Source organism: Camelus bactrianus, chromosome 25 (assembly GCF_048773025.1).
Source record: "Camelus bactrianus isolate YW-2024 breed Bactrian camel chromosome 25, ASM4877302v1, whole genome shotgun sequence".
Classification (NCBI taxonomy): domain Eukaryota; kingdom Metazoa; phylum Chordata; class Mammalia; order Artiodactyla; family Camelidae; genus Camelus; species Camelus bactrianus.
The window spans coordinates 30,544,321-30,571,032 of record NC_133563.1 but is presented as its reverse complement, the minus strand read 5'-3'; the positions used below and the strand labels follow the sequence as shown (position 1 = coordinate 30,571,032).

At 43.5% G+C, this 26,712-nt stretch overlaps 1 protein-coding gene across 3 annotated transcripts in view; it reads left to right on the top strand.

The window, feature by feature from the left end:
* The window catches only part of ADCY8 (adenylate cyclase 8), a 192,768-nt gene that overhangs the window by 97,866 nt on the left and 68,190 nt on the right, over positions 1 to 26,712 (top strand). For 2 of the 3 annotated variants that reach the window (XM_045508451.2, XM_074353082.1), the window contains exons 6-8: positions 1,988 to 2,146; positions 4,860 to 5,130; positions 23,144 to 23,341. In XM_045508451.2, coding sequence (XP_045364407.2) covers positions 1,988 to 2,146; positions 4,860 to 5,130; positions 23,144 to 23,341 — 628 coding nt within the window. The remainder of the gene's footprint in view (positions 1 to 1,987; positions 2,147 to 4,859; positions 5,131 to 23,143; positions 23,342 to 26,712) is intronic. The other variant, XM_010972658.3, reaches the window with a different exon arrangement.

The window sequence follows — 26,712 nt, the reverse complement described above, 5'->3', positions numbered from 1 at the left end:
TTGGTGGTGCTGAGAGTGACTTGCTTTGAGGAGCCCGTGGCGTCCCCGTTTTACAGGGAGAAATTTACTCCCTTGGCTCCAGAACTCCAGTCTCTGCGCCTACAGCTGAGGAGCTGGGTGCTCTTCATCCCACAGTAGCAATCGGCTCCTCTGCTCATGTCTGTCTCATTCATCCATTTATTTACCAGTGGAGAAAGTCTCATCTACAGATTCATGACAGCCACTAGCTTATGCTTCCTGTCGTTCCTCCCGCACCTCCTATGGATTGAGTAATTGACTAACAATAAGAACCGTTTGAAGCATTTCAATTAAAAGGGAATTCCTAAGGTTCTTCATCTCTTACCATATAACAAGCCCTCCTCTTTACTAGTTTAATTAGAAGAAATAACATCTTCACTCTTTCGTTGGTTAACTGTTGCATTATTGGATCCCAGCTTGATCTTGAGCTACAAAAAATAATAGTAATACTTAAGTGGATTCTTTGTTTAAAAGAAGTCTTAGAAGCCCTCCCTGAAAACAGATGAGAGCAAAGCTGCTTTAACTGAAGGGGGGTGATGTGAAAGGTCTCTTTACTCCCCAGCTAGCAGAGCCAAAGGCACCTCTGTGGTTCCCCTGGGACTCTGAGAGGCATCGTGGGACAGCAAGGGGCTACAGAGCAGGAAAGTCTTTGAGCTTTGTCTGTTAATTCAGTAAACACTTGTGAGGGCCATGTGCCCAGCGCCGTGTGACCAGCACCGTGCTAAGTGCCAGACGTGTGGAAATGAAAGATAGTAGCCCTGCCCTCCAGAAACTCAGAGTGTGTGGAACAGAAGGAGAAGGTGCTGATGTTTATGAGACAAATGATGTACAGAGGTCGTTTTTCTCTTTATTTGTGGCTGTGAGGCATAGCAGAGCATCGGTAGGGCACTACTTTGGAAAACCTGAGCAGGACTTGTAACTCAGAGCAGAAGTCTTCTCCTTTAGCTTCAAGAATGCTCAAAGTTCCCCTGCCCCTCAAGAGCTGATCTTGAAGCCCATAGTGTGTGTTCACTACAGTCCTGTGCAACCACCGGGTAGCCTTTCCAAAGAGGATCGCTGTCTGTAAATTATTCATTACTTTTACATAATTTCATTCTTTTATTTAAGACAAATTCTAGACACAACAAAAAAGAAAGAGACAAAAATGCAATAAAAATTTTTGTCTTCTTATTATGATTTTTGTTTTGTAGGAGAAAATCAAAAATCTAAATGTCTTTTCATTAAGATGTTCCAGTGCATTCCCTGCATAATGTTAATTACCTAATGGCTTTAGTACGGTGTGCTGTTCAATAGTCCCTCACAATTAGCTGGCAAAGCGCTTTAACATCCATTGTCTCCTTTGGGGATCACAAAGGCTCTGTAAGTGAAGCAACCAGCTAGAGCTTTGTTTTACAGCCACTGAAACTCTGGGTCAGATTAAGCTATCTGCCCAGAGTCACACACCACATACAGTACCTATGTTGCAAAGAGGATGAGGTCTAAAAACACAGAAGCCCCAGTTTATCCTGCTTACCAGCTATGTGGCCACAGGCAAATCCTTTCATTTCCCTACAGTTCCTTTATGTGGGATAAGCAACCACATAGTCCTTAGTATGAGGGAATGGACCTTCCAGACTGAGGGAGCACCCTGGACCCAGGGCTAGGCAGTGGCTTGGAGTTTGGATGGCTGGAGTCCAGCGTGTGCATGACAAATGAGACTAATAGTGGAAGCACAGGACAGATCATGAGGATTTTATGTGTCAGGCTAAGAATTTTCCATGTTATCTTATAGGCCAGGGGTTTCTGAATATTTTCATCCCCTCTCTTTATCAAAAATGATTATAATAACTTGGAAATTATTTACTCTATCATTATAGTCATGCACTTTAAAGCATACACTATAAAACATACATGGGATACAGATTGTAAAAGACAATGATGAAATAAATAATACTTTTACACGAGTTGCTCCATTCACCTGTGTCGACAGGTACGTGCGGTCAAGGACGAAGCACGACGTTGACATGCGGATCGGAATCCACTCGGGCTCCGTACTGTGTGGCGTGTTGGGCCTGCGGAAGTGGCAGTTTGATGTCTGGTCTTGGGATGTGGACATTGCGAACAAACTTGAATCTGGAGGAATCCCCGGGTAAGCCGAAGCAAAGCCCTCTTCTTGCCTAACCTGTGTCATTTGCTCACTTTGTGACAGTGGGTTTCCTGTGTGCAGAATCCAAAGGTGTAGATCCAAGAAGCAATTATTTTTGGAGGAGACAGAACATTAAAATATCATTCAAATGTTGGCCCCAAAAGTCTCATGACATTGATCACAGGCAATGAGGATGGTAAGACAGCACTCGGGTGTTCAGGACCCAGCTCTGAAAGCATGCCTTTTCAGACTTGACGTCACATTGCACCCAGCAGAGGAGCACTTTAAAAATATTGTTGTCCAGACCCCATACCAGTTCATGCTTTCAAGCATCTAGCTTTGAGCTTGATCTGAGAAAGGGGCCTGGGACATCTATTTCATGGAAGGTCAAATGGCTTTTTTATTCTCCCAGGTCAACACTGAGCTCCTGCGTATTAACTAAATTTATCATGGGAATATTTTGTAATTAGCACATTTCTCAAGAGAACTCGGAACGTCTTTCACATGCTTTTATTTTTAATACAGGCATATCTGGGAGATTTTGCAGACTTGGTTTCAGACCACTACAATGAAGCAAATATCACACAAATTTTATGGTTTCCTGGTGTATATAAAAGTTATGTTACACTATACCCTAGTCTGTTAAGAGTGTAATAGCATCCTGTCTAAAATATATATACAGACCTTAATTAAAAAACACTTTATTGCTAAAAAATGCTAACCATCATCTGTGCCTTCAGTAAGTTGTAATCTTTTTGCAACAGTAACATCAAAAATCAGCGACCACAGATCACCATAACAAATATAATTATAATGAAAAAGTTTTGAAATGTTTCGAGAACTAACGAAACGTGACAGAGACATGAAGTGAGCATATGCTGCTGGAGAAATGGCGCTGCTAGACTTGCTCAACTCAGGGTCGCCACAAACCTTTAATTTGTTAAAAAGAAAAACATCTGTGAACGGCAATAAAGGGGCAAACAATAAAACGAAACATGTCTGTATCTTACCTCACCTTTGAAATCAGTGACCATCTCCAAGGACATTTATTTGGAAAATGTGCAGAATGTGCCTTAAATGATCAGAAATGCACTGTTTCTGTTTCTTTATATGTCCTTTACAGTGAATTCTTCTCTGTGTAAGCAAGAACTTATCAGGATGGGTAAGAAGTGTGACCAGGGGAAGTAGAGATAATGTTAAAAAAAAAAATTAATGTTTCCTTGGATACACTATTTCTAGAATCACAGAAGCCAAACAAAGTCTTAAGTATCTACTTTATTCATTCATTCATTTAAGACAGCAGTAAAGTCAGCCTAGGGAAATGACTGGGAGCTGAATCAGTGGGTAGGAAATTGCCATGTGGGCAGCATGGGGTGAGCATTGTAGGCAGGGACAATGGCTTTTTCTGAGTTTGGTGGGCACCTTGCAGTTGAAGAAATGCCAATTACTTGACTAGCTGGAGAGAGCATAGGGTACTATAAGGGAGGGGTATCAAAAAATGAGCCTTGAAGTAGCAGGGTGCAGAGGGTGGAGAACTTAGAGACCTTGTTCAGAACCTAGAATTTATCCTAAGAGCCTTGAGAAGGCATGAAATAAACAACAGAAATAAGGCATTGGCATTTTTGAAAAAATTCTTAATAATTTAAGCATTTGCTTTTATAGCATATACAGTGTACCAGGCACTGTTCTGACTACTTCACACAAATCCATTTTTGTGGGTGAGAAAACAAACCCATAGAAAGGTTAGATAACTTGCCCAGGCTCTCTCAGCTAGCAAGCGGTAGTAGAGCTAGGGTTTCAATCCGAAAAGTCCATGCCTGACCACCAGGTTAGTCTACCCAGACAATAATAAAGAGCAATAAGTAGTCTGGCTGAGTTACATAGTTATGAAAATAGAAAAACTCTTGCCTGGAAGGATTCACCATGGGAAGTCCCCAAGATTCAAATCTGATTTTAAGGCCCTTGATGTCATCTGTTGTTTTGCTAAAAAGGGAACTTGAGTCTTGAGCTCTGATGGCGGGTAATGTGAATCTCTTAACCTTGTGAGTGAGCCAGCCGGCTGCCAGCCTGCACGTGTCCACAGCTTTGCTCTCATCTGCTTCCCATACGTGCGTTACAGGAGAAATTGCATCTTACAGTGGTCTCCCTAAAGGACCCTCCTTGTAGCCCTGCAGACTAAAAAGACCTCCATTTGTTCTAAAGATGATTATAGACAAGTTGAAGAAACAAAATACAAATATGTGAAAGCTGAAATGATAGGAAAACTTCCAAGACACTGAGAACTACTGTTGCATGGAAATCTGGACAATAATTACCGCTAAGGTTCAGAAACATTTATGGAGCTTACTTTTCCAAAATAATCAACACGACTGAAAAATCACTGATTCTTAAAAGTTGCTGGGATCAGGCTGATAGTCCTAAGAAAAGCCGAAGGAAGTGCTTAAGTGTGGCTTAATGGAGCTGCAATTCACCAGAGGCTGCAGCGTCGCCTGGGGTGACGTTGGTGATAGACACCCTCCCTGTTCGTTGGTTTATGCTTACACTTCTATTTTCTTTTATGATCTCTGCTTTTTCAGGGGAACAGATACTGCCCTTGAGGGCATGTCCTCACAGCACCCACCTGCAGCCCTGATGTTGGGTGTGCACAGGACCAAAAACGGCAATGGCCTTTGCAAGCCACGTCAAGTGTGTAACAACCTTTGCTTTGTCCACACAGGAGGATTCACATTTCTAAAGCCACCCTGGACTGCCTCAACGGGGACTATAATGTGGAAGAGGGCTACGGAAAAGAGAGGAATGAATTCCTGAGGAAGCATAACATAGAGACCTATTTAATTAAGCAGCCTGAGGACAGTCTACTGTCTTTGCCCGAAGACATTGTCAAGGAGTCTGTGAGCTCCTCAGACAGGAGAAACAGTGGGGCAACGTTCACAGAAGGATCCTGGAGCCCTGAACTGCCCTTCGATAACATAGTGGGGAAACAGAACGTAAGTCCTGGCTTCCTTCTTCTGGTTAGCCACGAATGCATGTGCCAGTGAACCTCCAACCCAGAGATGCCTCAGAAAAAGCCATCTCGTCTTTAACCTTTTCTCTTGAGCACTGTAATTGCAAATGATCAAACGTATCTCCTCAGGACAGAATTACTGGGTATGCAGTTTAAGGAAAAGTCCAAAACTATCAGAGGGCTCCCGATGCCCTCTCTCCTTTCCTTTTTTTGACCTAGCTAAAAATTGCGTAGCTGAGTTATAATTTTACCAAAAATAATTACTCATGTTGGAAAAGATAAACCTCATGTTATTAAACTAGCAGCAAAAGCGGAAGTTCAAGGCCACAAGAATGCCATTTTTCAGGTAATTGGCCAGCTGAGAGTACTGATTTGCCCTCTGAAGTTTAAAACCAGGAGGACACGGTTGATTTGGAGATGTAAAAGCTGCACCCAGGGAGGTCAGGGTGAAGGCGTTCAGGCGGAGCAAGCAATTTCAAAGCCACTCACATAATGCTATTCTTACATAGTTTGGATTTGCATCTTCTATGAGGAATAGGGCAGCGAAGTCAGTACATAAGGTGTAAATTATTAATAATCAAATTGTTTTTAATTATATCTTCAAATACCAGAATCATGCTAAACCCAGTGAGATGCTCTGATGACAAGAGGCACCAGAGAACTGAGGCTGATGAAGGGAGAACCACAGTGGATTCAGAAGTGCTCCCTTCCCCAGAATGCTTGTTCTAGGCACGGGCAATATCACCTGCTCTGACATGGGTTTTCCCTTTAGTCATTTAGGCCAAGCACATATAGTTGAACTCATGTAATTTGTATGGCTTCACTGTACTTTTTTAAAGAAACAAACCAAAAAAAAAAAAAAAAAGACTTGTAAACAGATTCTTCTGAGCCAAAGAAAAGCTGAGGGTACTATGAAGTAACCAGACCCAACTGAGAGTATCTGGAGCTTTGTGAAGACATATATGAGTTAACTGTTTTAATCCATGGACCTGAACATTTCTCATTAGCTTATCGTTTATATTATATTAACTTGTAAAAAAAAATCTGTCTGCTTAAAGACGTTTAAAGTGGAAAAGGTTAAAGTACTGAAAGTCCTGCCTCTTTCTTCTGCATTTGAAGGACGGATGGGGCACCCTGAGGCCAGGTTAAGCTCGGTCTCCCTTCCAGCTCTGTGCGAGGGAGCAATGGATGAATGCATGGGCCAGGCTCCACTGGGCAGAGGCGCAGGGTGAACCCAGCCCGCATGCCTCACGGGAGTCTACCCTTAGGCCTTCTCTGTTCTTTTGTGAGTGTTTGCTTTCCCCCAAAATTATCACGCCCACACGAGTCATCACTGATTTCGATGCCTACCTCCTTCCATCCCTGAATTGACGTGCATGGTACGATTTGCTATTACAGAGAAGCACAGTGTTACACACTTCCTGGAGTAGGCGCGTGCCCAGTGGAAGGTGCCCTCGATTTCTTCTGCCTGTTGTTAGCTTGAGCCTGAATGCTGGTTATTTAAAGAAGATGCATGCCTCACTCTGAACACCTCAGTAACTCTGCATACAGTTGTCTCTCTTGGTTTTTTTGGCCTTCTTTTTCTTTTTGGTCTTTCTTTTTGAAAAACTCTGTCCATTTGAGCTGATTGTGGAAATGGGGATAATTCTCAATTGTTCTGATCTCAGTGTACCTATCCTTGCTACTAAGAATTGAGGACCCAGAAGAGAGGTAGAGATGCTTGGTTTTATCTCATGATTGATTGATCTAGTAAAATTATGTAGGAATACTTGAAATATTTCTCTGGTGGTTTCCTAAAGATATTTATTGATGTCATCAAACAGTTATTATAAATGATGTCATTATTAGTCAAAGATTATTATTCTTGGTGTTTAACCATACTGTATATTTCTTACAATGCCTGAGTTTTGCCTGTATTCAACCCATCTGTGACATCTTTAACATGAATAATCTCAATTCATTTTGATATCTTCAGACTTTAGAGCCAATGAATGTATGCTGATATTCTTAAATAACCAAGTGGCACTAATAACATTTTGGAAATGATCAAGTCAATTAAATGGTCACAAGCACGCAGAGTTTGCACTTATGCTTAGCTCTGGAAGTCAGTGAGCCATGTGTGCAATTCAGAGACATAATTTGTGCCTGGAAGAGATCGAGACCGGTCTGGCTGAGCCGGTGCTCTGCCAAAACACCCAGTCAGTACTGCAGAAAGGTCAGACCAGCTGAGTGTTTGCATAACACAGATAAAACATATTAATGCTTCACTGGGGGGGTTTCTAGCTAAATTGGCCAGATGTTTTGGCTTCTACTGATTCGTGAAGTGTGCTCTGAGATATTTTTAATGACATGGGCATGCCATGCCATAATCTGACCTGTATAGACAGCAGATGTTCAGATAATTACATGGTCATGTATTCATTCATTCAATAAAGATTAATTGAGCATATATTACACGCCAACTACTGCTAGTAATAAAAGAGCAGAAGGGATAGAGGAAAGAAACTCTTTAGAGAAATTCAGCCATTAGTTTATATACTTCATGAAGCCAGAAATTATATCTGCTTTCCCCACCACTGTTCAGTCCACAATGCTTAATAAATAACAAGGCTTGCCTACAGTTTGCTGAATGAATGAATGAATTAAATGATAGGTATGGGTGGTAAAGGAGAGGACCCAGTCAAGTTTGACCACTAGGTTTTTTGCTTTGGTGATTGGGTGGATGGTAGGACTGCCCACTGAAATAAGCAATACTGGAGTGAAAGGAGAGTGGGTGAGAAACTCCAAGAACTTAGTTGAGGACATGTTAAGCTTGGATCCAGGGAGAAATATCCAAAAGGCTATTGAACCCACATTTATGAAGCTCAGGCATAAAAGAATTGTGCAAGGGATGTGAGTCGCAGGCACCAGAATTTGAGTGCTGGGGCCATGAGAGTGAAAGAGATCATTATAAGGAACATGTAAAGTAAAACAATGAGAAGGCACAGGACAGAACTCAGGAAGACCGATGGAAGTGAAAGAGAGTCAGGATCCCATGACAGAGGCAGAGAGGGAGCAGTCAAAGTGATCAGAAGAGGATTGGGGGATGTGGTGTCATGGAAGCCTACAGAGCAGAACATTCTGAGAAGGACAGGGTAATCAACCATGCCAGTTGTAGCCAAGAGGCCCAGCAAGATGAAGACCAAAAACTGTCACCTGGAATTGGATTGGAAAACATCATTGTCAAGAGGCAGGTGTGACGCAGTGCTGACGTCAGAAGCCAAATTGTCCCAGTCGATACAGGAGAGTTCTGGATTTCCAAGAAAATCTCCAGCTCCGTCCAGTCCCCTCTCCACTACCCATTTCACGAACCTGTCAGTGGTTTGGAGGAGCAGGAGAAGTCGCTTAGCATTATTTTTGGCTCCCATGTGAGTCTTCCAGTCCCTGTTTACGCCTGAAGGTAACTCTTGCTTTTGCTGTCATGCATCTTTCCTGCCCTTATATCTGTGTCCGGGGTTAAAATTTTGGGTTTAACCCAGTTTGGGCTCTGGTATCCAGGTTGTTCTTGGATACCCTGAGCACTTATGCTTTGCATCCCTACTCCTGACATGGGCAGGTGCTCCGCCCACTGATTTTGTGTCCTGGCTCCTTGATCCCTGGCTCAAGTTACCCGTGAGGCTTCCTATGTTCTGAGCCTCTGAATGGAATGAAAGTAAAAAAACTATAAAGCAAGAAGTTTATGATCACAAATGGATGACTGAAATGTAAGTTGACAAAAGTAGAAAGAGGTAGTTGAAGTACACCAAAAATGAACATTTTGAGCTGGGGGAGGATGTCCAGAAATTTCAAGGCTAAATTGTTAAATGAGTCATCAACATGGTCATCGAATCCCTCAAAATAAAAACAAAATTTGAGATGAAAATGAAAACTTAAGAAAAGGGCCTTATATTACAGATCACATTTTTCCTTTCTGGTTGCATGTTATAACTCAAATCTATTTGTAGGCTGGAGCTCTTGTTCATTCAATTATTTAGAAGTCTTTAATAGTCTAGATGCTGGGGATCCAGTAATGAGAAGACAGACTTGGTCCCTGTCCTCCATGAGCTTACATTTTAAGGGAGTAGAGAATACAGACAATTAACCAAAATGCCTAAGTGCTGAGAAGGAAATATAGGTGGATATATGACTGGGGAGCAGATAGAATTACTGCAGTTAAGATCATCAAGAGACCTCTTAAAGTTTGACTTGAGTGCTGAAAAGACCTTGAGTTATAATAACCAGGAAAAGAGCACTGTAGACAGAGGAAACAGCTAGTGCAAAGGCCCTGAGGTGGGAAAAGGTTTGGTGTATTGAAAGAAGAGCAAAAATGCCCAAATGGCTGGAGCATAGTAAGTAGGGAAGAAAAGAATACAAGATTAAGTTAAAGGAGACGGAAGTCAGTCCTGCAAACCTGGTTGACTTTGGCTTTTATTCTAAGGGAGGTGATAGAAAGATTGTAAGCTGGCCAGTGACGTGATCTGATTTAGATTTTTAAGAGACCACTGTAGCTGCCTGTGGAGAATGATTCGTAGGGGGCAAGAATGGACGCATCAGAAAACCGGCATCTTTACTGATGATTTACAAATGGCTACCAAAGGGTGAAGCTTTTATGTCACTATAAAATATATTGTATGCTGATGTGAATCATTTTAACTTGATTTTTATGACAGGTGATATGCCAAGAGAGGTGGAGCCACTCTTTTAGAAGGAAACCCCTTTCAGAGCCTGGGTTATGCCCCTCATATATTGAGAAATCATCACCATTGTCCATCCAACCCTTTCATGTTTATCATAGCATCAGAACCTAGGCATCTTTCTATTACTCCTCCAGACCTTTTAAAAGAGTCACCCGGGGAAAAGTACACAATTGGTACTTTCATGGTATATATTAGTTGTATCTCCATGTAGACTGACTTTGGTTATTATTGTTATCATGAAGTTCACATGTGCACCATGAAGGTTGAAAACATAAGTGGAATTTCTGTAGACACTATCTCAGAGATATTGTGGGTTCAATTCTGGACCACAACAATAAAGCAAATATCACAATAAACCAAATTTTTTGGTTTCCCAGTGCATATAAAAGTTATGCTTACACTCCACTGTAGTCTATTAAGTATGCAATAGTAGTATGTCTTTTAAAAGTACATACCTTAATTTAAAAACACTTGATTGCCAAAAATTGCTAACCATCATCTGAGCCTTCAGTGAGTCCTAATAGTAACAGAAGATCACTGATCGGCATAACAGCAAAATAATATAAGTATAATGAAAATGTTTGGAATATTGTGAGAATTACCAAAATGTGACATAGAGACACCAAGTGAGCAAATACTGTTTTAAAAAATGGCACCAGAAGACTTGCTTGATGCAAGGTTGCCACAAACCTTCAATTTGTAAAAACTTCAGTATCTGCAAAGCACAATAAAGTGTAAGTGCAATAAGATGAGGCACGCCCGTGTTCCACACAACAGGACAGAGAGCAGATGCGCTTCATTGCCAGGAATGTGGGTAAATATCCCTGGCATCACTAATGCTGATAGAGAGAGAGACTGGGGAAGGTACCATGCTAGGAGCATTTCTCACGTTCTTTGCACTTTGTCTCACATCAGCCTTACTGGGGAAGTGTGATGTGCCTGTTTTACAAGTGACAAAGTAGTGATTTGATAGATCAATTAATTCCCTGAAGGGCATAGAATGAGTGAACGACAGAGCTGGAATTAGAACCCGGTTATGTCTGGCTCCAAAAACCACACACTTTCCATTTCCCCTTTGTGTCCTTGAAGATATGTGCTGGGTTTCTACCTTCTCCCTGGTTTCCTGGTCAGTCAGTCTTAAAAGGGTGTGTGTGTGTGTGTGTGGTGTGTGTGTGTGTATTCACTTTGTGAAGACGGGTCACTTTCTCAGCAGGGATATTTCAAAATTTTCTGTGGAAGCTTCAGAAAATGACCATATTTCCTTCCAGGCAGTCATATCATGCCAGCTAACATCTTATCCCCTGAGCATCCCGATGAGATCATTGTTTGCCTGGAAAGGACTAAGCTGGGCAGCCTCTCATGTCTACTTAGTAATAAAACAAACATCCATTTGGTTTAGTCCCCTTAGACTGGAGAATGTTGACACCAGAGGAAAAGGAAATATGTAGGGAACCAGGCTGGCGGTGGTGGAAAGCAGGGTATAAGAGCATACTTATGTGACGATGTTTTCATCAGTCTCGGCTGGGACTTCTCTTAGATCCTGTTTTTTGTATCCATTGGAATAAGAAGAATTCTCCTCTGATCACCTTGCTGATGAAAACCTTCATGCTGATCTGATGCTGAAGGCTCAAGTTTCCTCATAGTAAATTTAGTCCTACAGGCATGAGTCTTGTGATCTGGGAGCAAATCTCTGCAGGACCCAAAATTTTCCCATAGGATTGTGGGAAGGGCCGGAATAGAGACTCAGGAGAGCTGAGTTACAGGCCTGATAGCTCCACTTACTACCGCAAGGACTTGGGCGACCACGTCTCCCCTCCAAGCCTCAGGGATCTCATCTCCACAGCAGCAGAACTGGGTTGTATGTTCCTCCACTTCCTTTAGGCTCCGACATTGTCCCATTCCATTTCTCAGCCTCAGACACATGCTGGGAGTCTGTGGCCACACTGGTGAGTTACCTACAGTTCAGAATCCTGCCACCCAAAGCCCAGAGAACAAATAATTCATTGCGAAGTAATGAGAACACACGCTGTTTACAGTCACCCTAGTGTAGGCTGGCAGTTTAGCATAACTGTCATCCTCACGAACTGTCTTACAACATTAATACCAAATCAACAGCAAGAGTTAAAGCAAAAGCAAAAAAAAAAATTATTGGGGTAAAATCTCTCCTAACTGGGGAATGGAATTTGCTCTTTCTCTCAGCGTTCTGGACAATAGCGTTTTGATTATATGCAGGTAAAAAGGCAAGCATCGTTACAAACGTCATCACACTTTGCGTCTTTCAGGGCCCTGCTTTCAACATGATCATTATGCTTTCCTACGGAGAAATACTGCCCCCTAGGCTTTGGTTTCTTTCCTTCTGTTTCTGCCCCTAAAGCATGGGAGGCAAACTAAGTGGCTCGCTCCTTTTTTGTGCATACAAACGCCCACAAGACCGAGCACTCTCTAAATTCAAACTGATTTTGTTTTTATCATTTGACTTGGGCAAGTCATCCTTGATCCCCCAGGATGTTCATTTGTTTCCTCATTCATTCAGCCACTGGTTATTCAACGACTTACTGAGCACGTACAGTTTGCCAGGCGCTGGGCTGAGTGCTGGGGAGAGAATGGTGAAGAAGGCGTGCAAGCTGCCAGGGAGCTCACAGTGCAGTGGCGTCACTAACAGTCAACAGGCTCAGTGCGGGCACTGCTGTCATTAGAGCAGGACTGAATAGCGATCCCAGGTAATCAGGGAAGACCTTCCCAAAGAAGTGAGTTTTAAGCCGAGCTCTACAGACCAGCAGAAGTTAAGCCAAGGACGAGGGCACAAGACCCCAGGAGGAGGGAGACGGCAAGGCCACCATCTCAGCCTGAGTTTCTGCTCCTCAAGCCCCAAGCACATGCTTCTCTTTCCCCACAGACAGCTCCCACTGAAATTTCTTCCCCTAAAAATGCCTGAAATACTGGGTGTCGGTCTTGAAGAGGAAGGTGTGTTTTCAGAGTTTACTGCTTCTGTGTGAAGCTGCTGGATATCAAATGGTTCCTGTTCAGTCTTAGTTTACAGGAAACCACAGGCAAACTTTCCTCCATAGGTAATTTCTTTTTAACTATTTTAACATCAGATTAAGTTTTGACGTTCACTGGTTGGGACATTTGCAGGCTTTTTGAGTAGAGGATGTGAAGGGCTCTGGACATTTCCCTGAAGTAAATCTGCAACTCTTCCAGTAATGCAGTCTTTTCTGACAACAAAACTCCCCAGGCTGTTCTTAGCCCTGACTCCGAAAATATCAGCTGAGTTCAGCCAGGAAGAGACATTAGAGAGGGGTCTGGTTTTTCAATCTCTTCAGAAAGGCAAATGGAATTGAAGCCTTCCAGAGAGCGTTGAGTGGATTAAGTAGGCAATTTGATCCATTAGCTTTGACTCATCATCCTCCCTTTCGCTGAAGTTCTAGAGGTAGGCTAAGGTGGAAAAGATAACGGCAGCGATGAGTTTGTGGCTCACGTAGAACTGCAGGTCTGGAGATGCATTTAAGTTGGCAGGTGCACAAGATGCAGCCTCTGGTCACCCCGTGACTGACAACTGGCTGAAGCTTTTCTAAACAAACTAGTCGCACTCTTGTTTCACCAGGGATTGACTAGTTGTTTGGGGAGCCATAAAATCGTGGCCTGAGGAGCTGGAATCGATGAATGCATGATATTTTAAATATGTGAAGATAGATAGGAAAAGAAAGAGCAAAAATCCGGATTTTTTTTTTCTGACTCATTTCCTCTATTTGAAAGAATAGGACTGAGACTTAAGTTTTATTAATCTTGGTGTCAGTTTTGCTACAACTAAGCTAAGATTTGTCGTTGTGAAATTTCTTCTTCGAGCTACATCAGGATTTTCCCATCTTTTCTCCATCAAGGATACGTTTTATTGTCTTGACCTGGTACAATTCATATGTATGAAGGTTTTTCTTTCCCAAAGAAAATTGCATTTGGTGTGAATGAATTTGTATTTCCCTTTTTAAAAGTGAGTTGGCGCATGTGTCATGACCCACCATTGCTATTGCTCTGAACAAGGAAGTGAAGGTGGTATCGCTCTAAGGTGATTCAGTTCCAGCCCAGAGCAAAGACACTTGGCATCTTTGTTGTTCTGAAAAGGAGTTACAGTTGTAATTCCTTGGGTATTAATGGAACGTTTTGAAAGGCCCTCACACATGTCACACCTCTACTCTAATTTGGAGTAGAATTCTCCAAACTACTATTGTGAATTTTGGGTTGTGAACCACTGGATTCCAGTGTTTCCTTCCCACTCGATGACTTTTAGATCTCCTTTAGTCTCCTAAGGGATCTCTTCATACCATGAGATGATAAGGGCTTTGTATACGTCATATGCGGTAGCATCCACTCAAGAGTCCATGTCTTGGATTACTTAGACACAGGACTGTTCTTAAGTGATAAACTCAGAAGCAAACATTGGGAATAATGATAGCCAAGAGCTAAATTAGTTAGATGATTCCAACAGAAAAACGTGTGATAGAGAAAGTTAGAGTAAGAGGAAGTAGAAGCCACCTGCCTGGTTTCTTCTTTCCCCAGCTTTGTCCCCATCACTGAGGACGAGCAAGAGAGGCTGGATTCTTGAAGGTCAGGCCAATTGGAGACAAATTCTGGAAGTCCCCAATCACTAACCATAATTACCAAATTCTATAATGAGACCTATAGACTTACAAAACCAAATGGGGGCAGTTTATCAGCAACTCATGATATAATACTTACGTCATTGTCTTAAATGAAAAGAGCTACTTCAGATCCTAAAAAAAAGATAAAAGCTAGGTGATTCTTATATTTCAGTTTTCTCCAAATTCCTGTCAAGTAAACAAAGACACATATAAACTCGTGTGCGCGTGCAAACGCACACACACGTGCGCACACACACATATTTCATTTTCCCCATGGCATTGACATTTCTGGAAAATTTACAATCTTTGATGGTCACAAAATGACTGAGTAACTTAGGTCCTGATACATCTTTGTTTGTTCCTTTCCTGAGCTGAAATTATCCCACTGCCAAGCCAACCCATTAGCCAACCCAGAAGGTCACCTGGTCAACGGCACAGCGGTCACCTCTCCAGCCACAGCCTATTTCGGCCCAGCCATTTCAGTGCTGGGAGTACTCTGATTCACACCTATCCTTTGATCCCATCAGCGTGTCAGCCTCTCTCTCCCCCAACCCATGAGTCACGTCCAGAGCAGGAATCCTGCCTCCTCCCTCCCTATGCTCACCCCACCCCTCTGCCCCCTCCACCCAACCCTGCGATGAGGTCATTACTGGGATGTGAGTACCTCTTTTAAACATCACTACGGATGCGATCTTTTAAAAGCTACAAATTCAGTTGGCAGCTTGCCTCAAAGCATGTAATTTCAAAGTGGCCACGTCGAAATGGATGTGTCAAGTTCTGTTTCAGCCAATTCTGCAGAAGTTTAAGAAGTATTTTTGATTTAAAATGATCCAAGGGTGTAACGACTGAATCACATCTCCAAACTAAGATTAGCATCTTTCTGAGGAATTCAAAGGATAAAATCCGAGTAAGGAATCCTGAACTAGCTAACAGAGAATTGGTCAAACAGAGCCAGACAAGCTTCTAGCAGGACAGAATCAGTGTCAGACACCACTTGCTTTGGGGTAACTTGGCTCTGATGTCCTTCGGCCAGGGCTGGGGGACAAAATCTGGAATATGGGCGATTCCTTCTGTGGGCTCTGAGTTCCCTTATTTTGAGAAATCTGCCCAGTCACCTGGAATTGTGATCAGCCTGGAAGTTCAAACACAGCTGACCGTTTATCCACACTCCATCCAAAGAGAACCAAAACCAGAATGTCTGTGCCCAGAGCCTGGACCCACCAGTGGGATGTACTGAAGCAAAGAACAAGGCATTTAATGTCAGAGAAAGTACACTAGGAAGGGAGCCTAGCACATCTGGGACCGAAAACCCCAAAATAAATAAACTGTCTTAATAATCCACCTTATCAATATTAGTCAGAAGGTCAAGAGTGAGTTTGTGGGGTTCAAATCAGTAGCAAACTAGTAAATGCTTACTGTGGGATCTGCCAGAACCAGGGGTTCCTCCCCATCATTGTCTTGCTCTCTTAATCATAGACAGGTTGAAATTTCAGACCACAAAGTGACAAAGGGTTTTACACATCCTTTACTCCCTGTCAAATGCAACATCCAGGAAATACTTGCAAACCTCCAGCTCTGCCCAAAGGTGAGAAGCAATGATTGTCCAAACAGCCTGGGCCCCAGACTGACACTGTTGGCTCCTGACTGAGGATCAGGAATCAGGCTACAGAAGGGCGCTGGAACCCTGCAGCCGGCTGGCTGGAAACTTTGGGACTATTATTTCAGCAAACAGAGGGGGCCCTTGTTACTTTGTTTCCTGGAGCAGAAACGATGAGCTGATGATGAAAATTGCTTAAACCTCTTCCCATCACGGTATCCCGTAAACCTCCTCCCACAGTAAGAGCTCATTAAACATTCTTTTGCTTTGTTTGGAAAGCAGATCATAGTGACATAAACACCTGAAAAGGAAAAGAGAAAGTAAACAGCACCCCTCTCTGCAAAGCCATCAGACTACAATCTGGATGTGATGTTCCGTTATCTCAGTACAGACAGGAAAGTCACGACAATCTTGACTAACACACCTTGCTTAGGGAAGAATCGTCGAATTCACCAGCACCTCCATTTTTATAAGAAGAAAAAGCTGTTATGCGGCGGACTCTGGGAAGCCCCGTGTATATTTTCCCAGAGGCCCCGCCAACTCAGTGTTCACACAAAAAAACACTTAGAAACTTCTTACCAGAAAAACATTACATGTACATCCAAGGAAACCTCTGCTCCCCTATCCCTAGATTTGAGGAAAAAAATAATTGTGCCACTTTCAAACACAGCAGGCATCCTTCCTGAGGCCCCAGACGCAAATCATTGCAGGCCAGAGCACCTCAAAACCTTCCCAAGTGAACATTCTTAAAAAGAATTTAAAAATAGCTTCTTTAAAAGAATAGGAGGCGCCTTTCCCTTCTGGGAGTTGGTTGGGGGTTTAATAAACAGTAGAGAAAAAAAAATCGCTCTACGTGTACACCTGGGAACTCTTATTCAGGCTGTGTTTGTTCCTGGCAATTTCTCCTCACGTCAGCCTATGGTTGTAAGACACAAGAAGTAGGTTAGGGACTGAAAGGTAAGATCTCTGCCTTTTCCACAGCCCAAGCCCTGCAGGCCACAGTCTTGAAATGGAGCCACCGAGGCCTCCAAAGGGGGCACAGGGCAATGCTGCCACTGAGGCGATTGGAGGATGGTCCAGGAGTGGGCTGAGGAAGCCAGTGGCCCTGCCTGCTTCTGAGAGCAGGCTCCAGCCTGAGACGGGGAACAAGCAGAGTCTTGGGACCGGATAAGCCATCTCAGAGTAAGGAGGTATAAGGGGGCCCCTGCGAGGCCCTGAGCCTGCTGGACTGGGCGTCCTCTCTGGGTCTTCCCCACATCGGCAGCAAGCTGGCCCGCAGTGCGGGGTCTCAGTCACAACTACCTGCGGCTAGAGCTCAAGGCTTCCACATCCATCTCCCAGAGGAGCTAAAAGATCGAGCCCTTTCACGGGGGGACTTCCACCTTCTGCTTTATGCTGGTTCACGGGAAACACCCAGGCTGATGTTAAACCAGGCACGGGTCCCAGAAAAGCCTGCAGGCTAGTGCTTTCCCATCTGTGACCCGTGGTGCCCTAGCAGCCAGCACTGGGAGGCAGGAACGGGGAAGGCAGTTCTCTGGATTCCAAAAACCTGAATTAAACCTCATACTGACAAGCATCAGAAGGCTGCCTTTCGAGGCTCTTGCTCTTGGCTGAGATTCTCTTCAACTGCTTTGGTAATGCCTTCTCTCTCCTGCTGATCAAAAACTAGGCATTTGATTGAATAGTAATAAACACAATTTGGCAAACAGAATCTTTCCAAATTTGGAGTCTATTTGGGGGAGAAAAGGAAAAAATAACAGGCCTTTTGGTAACAAGAGGTTGAAAACAATGCCCTAGGAATATTCTTACACAGCCATTCAACCCTTCATTCATCATTCATTCAGTCATTGATTCCACAGGTACTTATTAAGCACCTACCAAATATGCCAGATGCTGGAGATTTAGTTATGGATAAAACACAGTGCCTGATCCTCAAGGAGACCGGAGCCCAGAGGAACAGGCAAACACACAATAAGGCAATTACATCAGAGTAACTGCTGTGCTAAGGCTAAATGCAGTCTCAGCAGAGGCTTCCTGGAGAAGGCGATGTCTGAATTGGTTTTTAAAGAAATAGTAGGACGTGCAGCCTAGCTGCACACGTTCAAATGCATTAGGTGTAACAGACTGAGTAATTGTTTGATAGGTCATATTGTGGCAGGTGCCTAGGCCCCAGCACAAGGTCAGATGTCATTTGCATTGAGTCTGATTCTGGAGTGTGGTATATTCAGGGCGTAGACAAACTAGGAAGCATTGTGCCACATGTGGAAATCATGTCACCTGTGGAATGATGGGGAAATTGAAACCATTAGCCTGTGGAAGAAAACTCTGGACTTTAGAAGGTGGCCACATGAAGGGAGGTAAATAGATCCTATTCAGAGATCAGAAACAGATCCACTGGGTAGGAGTTGTGAACAAAACCAGGGAAGAACTTTAGAGTACCGTTTCCCAAATGGTATTCCATGGAACATGTTGAGGAGATTCAAGCAAAAATTGTTTTGTAGTTACAAAAGTTTGAAAAATGCAAAGTTTAAAAGTCATACTGCTGCAGAACTTATCAGCACCTTTATTTCAGTAACGTGTACCGTGATACTCCAACCGGAGGATATAAGAATTTTTTCATTCAACAAACAGGTACCGAGTGGCTGCTTAGTGCCAGGCACTTAGTGCCAGGAATAAGCACTGCAGACAATGAAATTAACAAAAGAGACAAAGTCCCTCCTCTCAAGAAGGGCAGGAGACGGAAGTAAGCAAATAGTGAATTCCCACTTCCTAACTGACTGGTCCACAGAACCTCTTTGTAAAGAAGCATCCCTGTATCCTTGTGTTCCCGGGAACAAAATTTGGAGGAAAGACTTAGTTCAGAGGATCTAGTGATGAAAGAGAGTGGTGACTTCCCTGAATTCCAGCACTGAAACTGTGGAAGCTGATTTACAATGTCGATAGGGAAGCTTTAGAGGGTGTTTTGATATTGGAATATGTGATCCGTAAGAGCTAAAGTGCTTTTAACTCAGCAAAGCTGGATGTTTCTAGAGAGTTCACCTTCAGTCTGAAATCTTATTGGGAAGAATTTATTTGCAGACACAAACTGATTACGAAACATCCAAGTTTACGGCTATCCATGAAGCAGTAACATCTGTTTTAAAAAAATAGTAGGTTGTTAGTGTGTATATAGATTAAAAACGATCCCCAAAGAAAAGTCTTCTGGTCAGAAGCCGAACGAGAAGCTTGAGAGGAATTACGATTTTTCCTACCCTATTCAAGAGCAGTTTATAGAGGGTTACGTGGGTGGTCATTTTCACCAGAACCCCGAGACTCGCAGGCCAGACGCTATGTTCAGAAACTTAGGTTCAGAAGGGACTCTGGTTTTCATTTGGGTTTTGATCTGTCTTAAGCACTGGTGAGTAAAGAAGCAACTGAAACCCCCGAGGAGGGCGTGGATCTCGGTTAGGATAAAACGCGGGGCTGCAGTGTCTTTTTGAGAAGAGACGCAGGCATGAGAGGCGACCTAAGCTACAAACTCTGATATTTCCCAGCATTGCTGCTCCAACCTGGCCTCTTAAATGTCTGAAAACACCAGCTGAAGTCAATAAATAGACACATTTTGTATTGCATATTTAGTATCGTATTTAAATTGTACGTGATACATATATTTGAACATATGTTTTAGTGTATAATTGAATTATATATTACATTTATAATAATTGGTATTCAATTAGTCTCAAGGCATTTCCCATTTCCTTCCATTTTACCCAGTTTTTCCTCATTCTCTAGCCAATTGCTCGAATTGTTTATGTAAAAGAATAACCTCAAAATTTTGGAGGTCAACTTAAGATTGGAATCATATTTGAAAACACGATATTTTTAGCATGATTCCAATTTCACTCACACTAGTCCTGTAAGTCTTAAAAAGAGACAGCCATATTCTGTTAAAAACAGCCTGTTCCATCAGAGACTCTAAACAAGCAACTACGACATGTTACACTTTTTCCCAATACTGCTTACAAATGAATCACCATAAAGATATCAGTGTCTGCATCTTTGCTGTTGGCAGCATGATCTTACTGAAGGTGATACACATGCTGAAATCTCAGAGGCCATTACTAATGGAGGAGGAAGGGTATCACAGATAATCTCAAATTACAGTCTCCCCCAAAGCCACTCATACTTTGCAGCAGTACATTGGGGCTAAATGAAAGTAGATGGTTTCCCTTCCTAATTCCAACTTGCTTGACTAATTGAGTTGATGCTGGTCTTCCCTTGAGCGTATATATATATATATATCCTGAAGGTGTGAGGTGGGTTGAGAGAGACTGCTTGTCAAACAGCATATATAACTCTCATGTGTAACTGACAAAGCAAATGATCAGAAAAGGGATCGTTGAGCATGGGCCACCTGCATTAAAACACTAAGGGTGTAATTGCAAGGGATAAAAAGAATTGGGTAAGAAGGGAATTCTCAGCATCACTGACATCCCAGCTCTGTAACCTGGTGGCAATGATGAAAGAAAGAGAGGTGTTTCCAAGCTGCTGTCTCATAAGAAGCAGCCACACAGACAGTCAGGAGAATTCTGTGAGGGTCAGACGAGCTCTGAAAGGAGTGGATTTCACTGGTCTCTGCCTTACAAAAGTGGCCAACGGCCCAGGTGCTCAGGAAGCAACATCTATTCCTGGTCTTCTAAAGGCAGTCCTGCAGACTGAAGCCAGTCCCTGACAACGTTTTCAACAGTCCCCATCGATATGAGAAAAATGAGGATGTTTATTGAATTAAATGCATTCAATATCGAGGACCATCCTTTGTTTTGAGCTGATGGCATTCTTATTGAAAAAAGAATGCTCTTTCTTCTTATGAAACTGTGGTCATATTAGAGAGCTGGAGCTGTGGCAATCACTGCTGTGCTGCTGCTGCTATAATTTATATAAATCAGTCCAAAAATATTTTTGAAACTCCCCCTCTCGGTGAAATCCAGAGGTCTAAAAGCCGTTGAAGGCATGAGGGACTGGCAGAGTGGAAGGCTCAATTTAATTCGAAGAAGGAAAACTGTAGGAAAATACAATTTACAAAGAGGAGGGAAGTGCCTAACTAGGAATATGCATAGATACTGAGCTGATTTCATCTCCAGCTGTCAGACTCCAGCTCCAAGCAGCTGCCAGGGGAGCATCCTGGCATCTTTAAGCCAGAATGTACGTCCAGACGAGGGCAGCTTGAGTGTCTTTTCCACCTCCTCTCCAAGACAGGAAACTTAATCTTGTCATTTTCCAAACTGCGTGGAGAGAATTTCTGCTTAAGGAGCCAATAGGAGATCCACGGAGGGTGGACTCCAGCCTCCTTTGCCTTCTGAGATGCTGTTCTAACAGCATTTAACCCCAGGGCTCAAGCCCTCTGGCCCTGCTTGGATCCTGCTGTTCAATTTTCTGGAACATTGATCCCTGCTTCCTTCTCTCCACTCCAGTTCTTTTCCTTGCCTGTCAGCCTGCCATACTTCCCCCTAAGGTCTGTCTTTTTCTCTGTGGTGGCCTCCTTGGTACTCAGAGCTGAAATTAACTCCAGTGCCCTAAGAGCAAATACTTTACTTTCTCATGTTAGCACATGCAACTCCATCCTTTATCCTGGGGCCGGGGAAGAGGTTTCAGTAAATGCCACCAGGGATAAGGCCCTGCTATAGGATTCTTTAAAGACTGTGAATTTAGGTCACAATGGATATCTCCATGAAGGTTAAAATGAGTAGTCCCACAGTACCACAGGAGGGATCCTTATGGAATGGGCTAGAAGGTTCCACGAGGTTGAACCCTCCACTCTGGCTTTGGCTCTGGAGTCAAGAAGATCTGACGTGGCTGCAGATGAGCTGATGGCCCTTGAGCATGACTCTCTGAGGCTCACGGGTAAATGAAGGGCTCATTGGCCTCCAGCAGGCTGTGTCAGCTCTCACAGGCTGCCATCTGCTGACCCCATCACCTTATCTCAGTCTAACCTGTGGTCTAACACTGGCCAAGATGAGAGGCTGGCAGAGAAAAAGGATGCAATGAGTGTGTACAGAGGCAGTTTTCTCTTCCCTCTTTATAGATGTGCTGCATCCCATGCTTCTCCCCGAGGAGATCTCTTGGGGGAAGGGGATGAGCATCGCCGTCCCTATTTCCCTCCAGCTCCAACTCCCACTTTTTTGTCAGAGAAGTTGTCTTAAGTTGGAGCTGTGGGTAAGCACTGCACTGGGCTAGATCCAGCCAGTTGATCTTGAGTCTCCAGGAGACAGCGTCCTCTCTGCCAAATCGGGTGTGTCTTCATAAACCAATGCTGTTTCTGCATCCATGTGGCCCTACCCAGTGGCCAACCACAGTGGTTGGACTTCCCCACCTCCTGCTGTTGAATCCTGTGAGATGGTGAGAGGCTGCAACTGCTTGCATTTTTTTTGCCTAAAGGAAATTAAACACATATATCTATATGAACATATAGATATATAGTGGTCTATGGGGAAAAAACATTTGTGAAGGGTAAAAAAAATCTAACAATCTTCATGAAGTTTAAGGAGGGAAACCTGGCACATATGGCTATCTGTCCATGAGGAATGCTAAATTAAAAAAAAAAAAATGCAAGCCATGGGTCCCCAAGTCTCTCCACCACCATTAAAGGAAAGACCACATGAAAATGTGGAATCTACTTGGTTGGAGATGATCTCTTCTGTGGGCTTTTCAGGTACATTTTCCTTTCTGTTATTTGTGTTGGTTTTCTTTCTCTCATACCAGGGACGGGCCTGGTTAGAGAAAGGGTCTTGATTAACATTTCCAAGCCGACAGCTCTCCAAATACCTGACCCCGAGGAATTCAGTGCACCTCCACAGAGGAAAGGGAGATGCCCCTGTCGATGTGCTGTTTTGCCAGGTTGTGTTTCTCTGAACCAAGTGCTAACTTATTAAATTTCTGTAGGTTTCACTGAATACAACCGCATGGAATGCTGTGACTGTTGCAATGCAACCTAACCTAAACACATTGCATTTCTTTTTAACCCAAAGGGGACTAGCAGGTTTATGGTGTTTGCATGTGCTTTCCCCCTAGACTCTGGCTGCCCTAACAAGAAATTCAATAAATCTACTTCCAAACCATCTTGCACAAGCTTTGCATGTCCAGTCTGGGCCTGAGGAGATTAACAAGAGAATAGAACATACCATCGACTTGCGGAGTGGCGATAAATTGAGAAGAGAGCATATCAAGCCATTCTCACTGATGTTTAAAGACTCCAGCCTGGAGCACAAGGTAGACTCCACAGTGGCTCTTTTTCCGAAGTAAACTGTAAATGTTCATGGGACCGGAGAGAGAGCCCAGGGGCTGCGGTTTTGGTTGGTGTGTTTGCTGTTTGTTTGGTTTGATACTGCCTTTTCTTTTTCTCTTTGAAAATCATGAGTAGACTGAAGGCATGAGAGGAAATGCCGGTCAGATACAGAGAGCCTCAGCTCTGCTCTTTAAGGAAAAGATGACGAAAGGAATGAAGGAGTTCCTTCCAGTTTGAGATTATTAACCCAAGTGACCTTAGCACCCACTTGCCTTTGATTTTAAGTGAATCCGCAACCCTTGTAAAATAATATACAAGGGCATCCAATAACCTGTTGCAAACATTAGTGACAAACACTGTCTTTCTTAGATTCTAGACCCCCGTTCTCCCATTTTCCCAGTTGTCCACTGCTCAGAGCCCCCCTGACGGAGACACAGCAGATGGGTTGTGGATTCAGTTGGGTTCGTATTCTACTTCTGCCAATTCCTTGCTATGTGACCTTCACTAAGTGAAGGATCCTCTGAGCATGAGGTCCTCTCTGCACAATGAGGATGATGGACATGCCTCCCTCATAGGTTATGATGAAAGGCTCCAGGCAAAGCCTTGATCAGATCAACTGTTCAAAAGTGGCAGCCATTACCATGTTGATGATGACTTTTTTTCCATGCCCTTTCTCCCACCCTGACTCCAAACTGTAAATTGTGCGGAAGTGGGTGCTGTCCCTGATCTACAGGGCTGCTCCTTTGCACTGATGGAAGCTGACAGACCTTCCTTGACTGTGCACAGGAGACGCTTGGCATCTGCAGGGGCCTCAGGCAAGAACAGCAGGGAATTTGCAAGCAAATTTCAGGAGTTTGATACGAAACTTTGCGAAGCTCCAGTGAGCAATTTTTTTGTGACTTTGCTCAGCTACCTGGGAGATTCTACTTTTGTAGGTTTGGAGAATTCACACTTCTGTGCACATGCATCTTTCCTAATGAGCTTCTTTGATAACTACCAAAAGGTTGCAAACTCCAAAATTAATATCTTCACCTGCGAATCACAGCTTGAAATGTATTGTGTCTATGTACTAATGAAACAAAAGGAAAAGAAACATTTTGCCTGCTCAACAGGCACCCCCCCCACCCCCACAATAGCAGGTGGACGTTTCTTATGAGTAATATAATTAAAGGCTTACGATCCAAATTAAATGCATTTTCTTTCCTGGTTGCAACATTAAAGGAGCTAAAAAGAGCAGGGTGGTCTTGCAAAGAATCTTCTCTATTGGCCAGTGTAAATGCCTGCGTCCAGGGCAATAGAAAGCCTTTTTATTCATTCTTGCTAAAGGTGTACTTGCTTCACTAACGACCTCACCCCTGCACGCTGTAGATAATTTCTAATGTGTTTTATCCAATAGTGTCTGGCTCTCACCTGCAGGCGTTGGAGGAGGAATGGACCTAGGGGAGGCACCATGTATCTGAGGTTGATTTCTGTGACCAGGGAGGTTCTTCTAAGGGAAGCAAAGCGTAGCATCCTGAACAGACATGCAGGGATTTAGCCCCGGACAGTCCAGCCTTGCACCAGCTTGAGTGTGCTCTGCATTACATGGGTTCCCGGGGTGAGGGCAAGTAGGGCACCTCAGAAAACTCTTCCCTCCCCTCATGTCACAGAGACATTTTTCATCGACTCCTGCCCTGAGACCCTCTCCAGGGGCTGTGTTACTGCTGAGCAGAGGATACATAAAAAGTAATCATCAGCAGGTATTTACCAAATGCCAGGCGCTACTCCAAGCTGTTTGCACAAATGGACCAACAATGACAGTATGAAGGAGATGTCACGATGAGCCTTATTTTATACTTGGTGACTATGATGATTATGTAGCCTGTCCAAACTCCAGCTGTCAGTAGAGGGGCTGCGACCTGAGCCCACTGTGACCCCAAAGCCCAGTGCCCTTGTCTGTTCACGACCCTGTCCCTCCCAGGAGCCCTGGAGACTTGCTCTCCCAGGCGCTTATATGAAGGTGACAATCCTGTGTTATCTTCATCCTCTTCTCTGTGAACTTTAGATAAGGAAGGAGGCACGGGGCAGGGGTTTGGGAGACAGAGCAAGTAAGAAAGGGTCCTAGAAGCCTTACCAACATGAAAACAGGGCCTTCAAATCCACAGGGCTCCGGAAGCCGAAAAATCACATCAGTGACCATCTGCTCTGTGCTTGGTGTTTGTGTGTATCGGTTTACTGCATCCTCAGAGAAACACGACTGCCCCACTTACGAAAGAGAAAGCTGAGCCTCCCAGAGGTTAAGTGGAGGTCCTAGATCTCAAAACCTGGCCGTCCTATTTCACTGCCTAAGATACCATCAACTGTGAGGGGCTTCATTTTCTATGCAGCACAAAGAAAATCCACCCAATGCGCTGTGCTTACAGCCTCGGGGTGAGGATGAGCAGGACTAACCCACCCAGCAGACAGCGAGGGGGCTCACGTGCCTCTAGCCTGGCACTGGTTAGACGGGAAAAGAGCTCTCCAAGAAGGAGAACTCCAAAATGGAATCCATTACACTCGGAATGTGGTTTAAATTAAAAAAAAAAAAATTTTTTTAAGTCAGGTAGAGAATTTTTTTTTCTGAAAGTCTACTTTTTTTTACATTTTTTTATTGATTTATAATCATTTTACAATGTTGTGTCAAATTCCAGTGTAGAGCACAATTTTTCAGTTATACATGAACATACATATATTCATTGTCACATTTTTTCCTCCGTGAGCTACCATAAGATCTTGTGTATGTTTCCCTGTGCTATACAGTATAATCTTGTTTGTCTATTCTACAATCTTGAAATCCCATCTATCCCTTCCCACCCACCACCCCCTTGGCAACCACAAGTTTGTATTCTATGTCTAGGAGTCTGATATTTTTTGTGAATTCTAAGAACCAAAAGACATGGGTTGGTTTTGGTCTGACTCTTGGCAGTGGACTTTCAGGAGAGAAAACTGAAGTTCTGCTCTCTCCTTGCTGTGTCCTTTCATGGTGGGTCACACACATACACACAGAGGACTCTCTAGAGTTAAGCTTCAGGAAAGCCTGCTCACAACTCGTGTGTCTTAGCCAAGTTTGGGCAGCACATGTTCCCTCTCTGTTCCCGGGTTTTCTCATCTGTGAGATGAGATCGTTGGACAGCTCCTAATAGCTTTCAGCAGTCGGTGCTATGAGGCTGTGCATTCCCTATGGTCATGATGAACACATGTCCTGGTTTGCCTGAGATGGTCCTGGTTTACATCCATTTTCTCAATGTAATTATTAATAGCACCTCCTTTCACTCAAATATCACATGGGTGACAAGTTATATGATCCAAGGCTTGGGCCTCAGCCAGGTTAGGATTA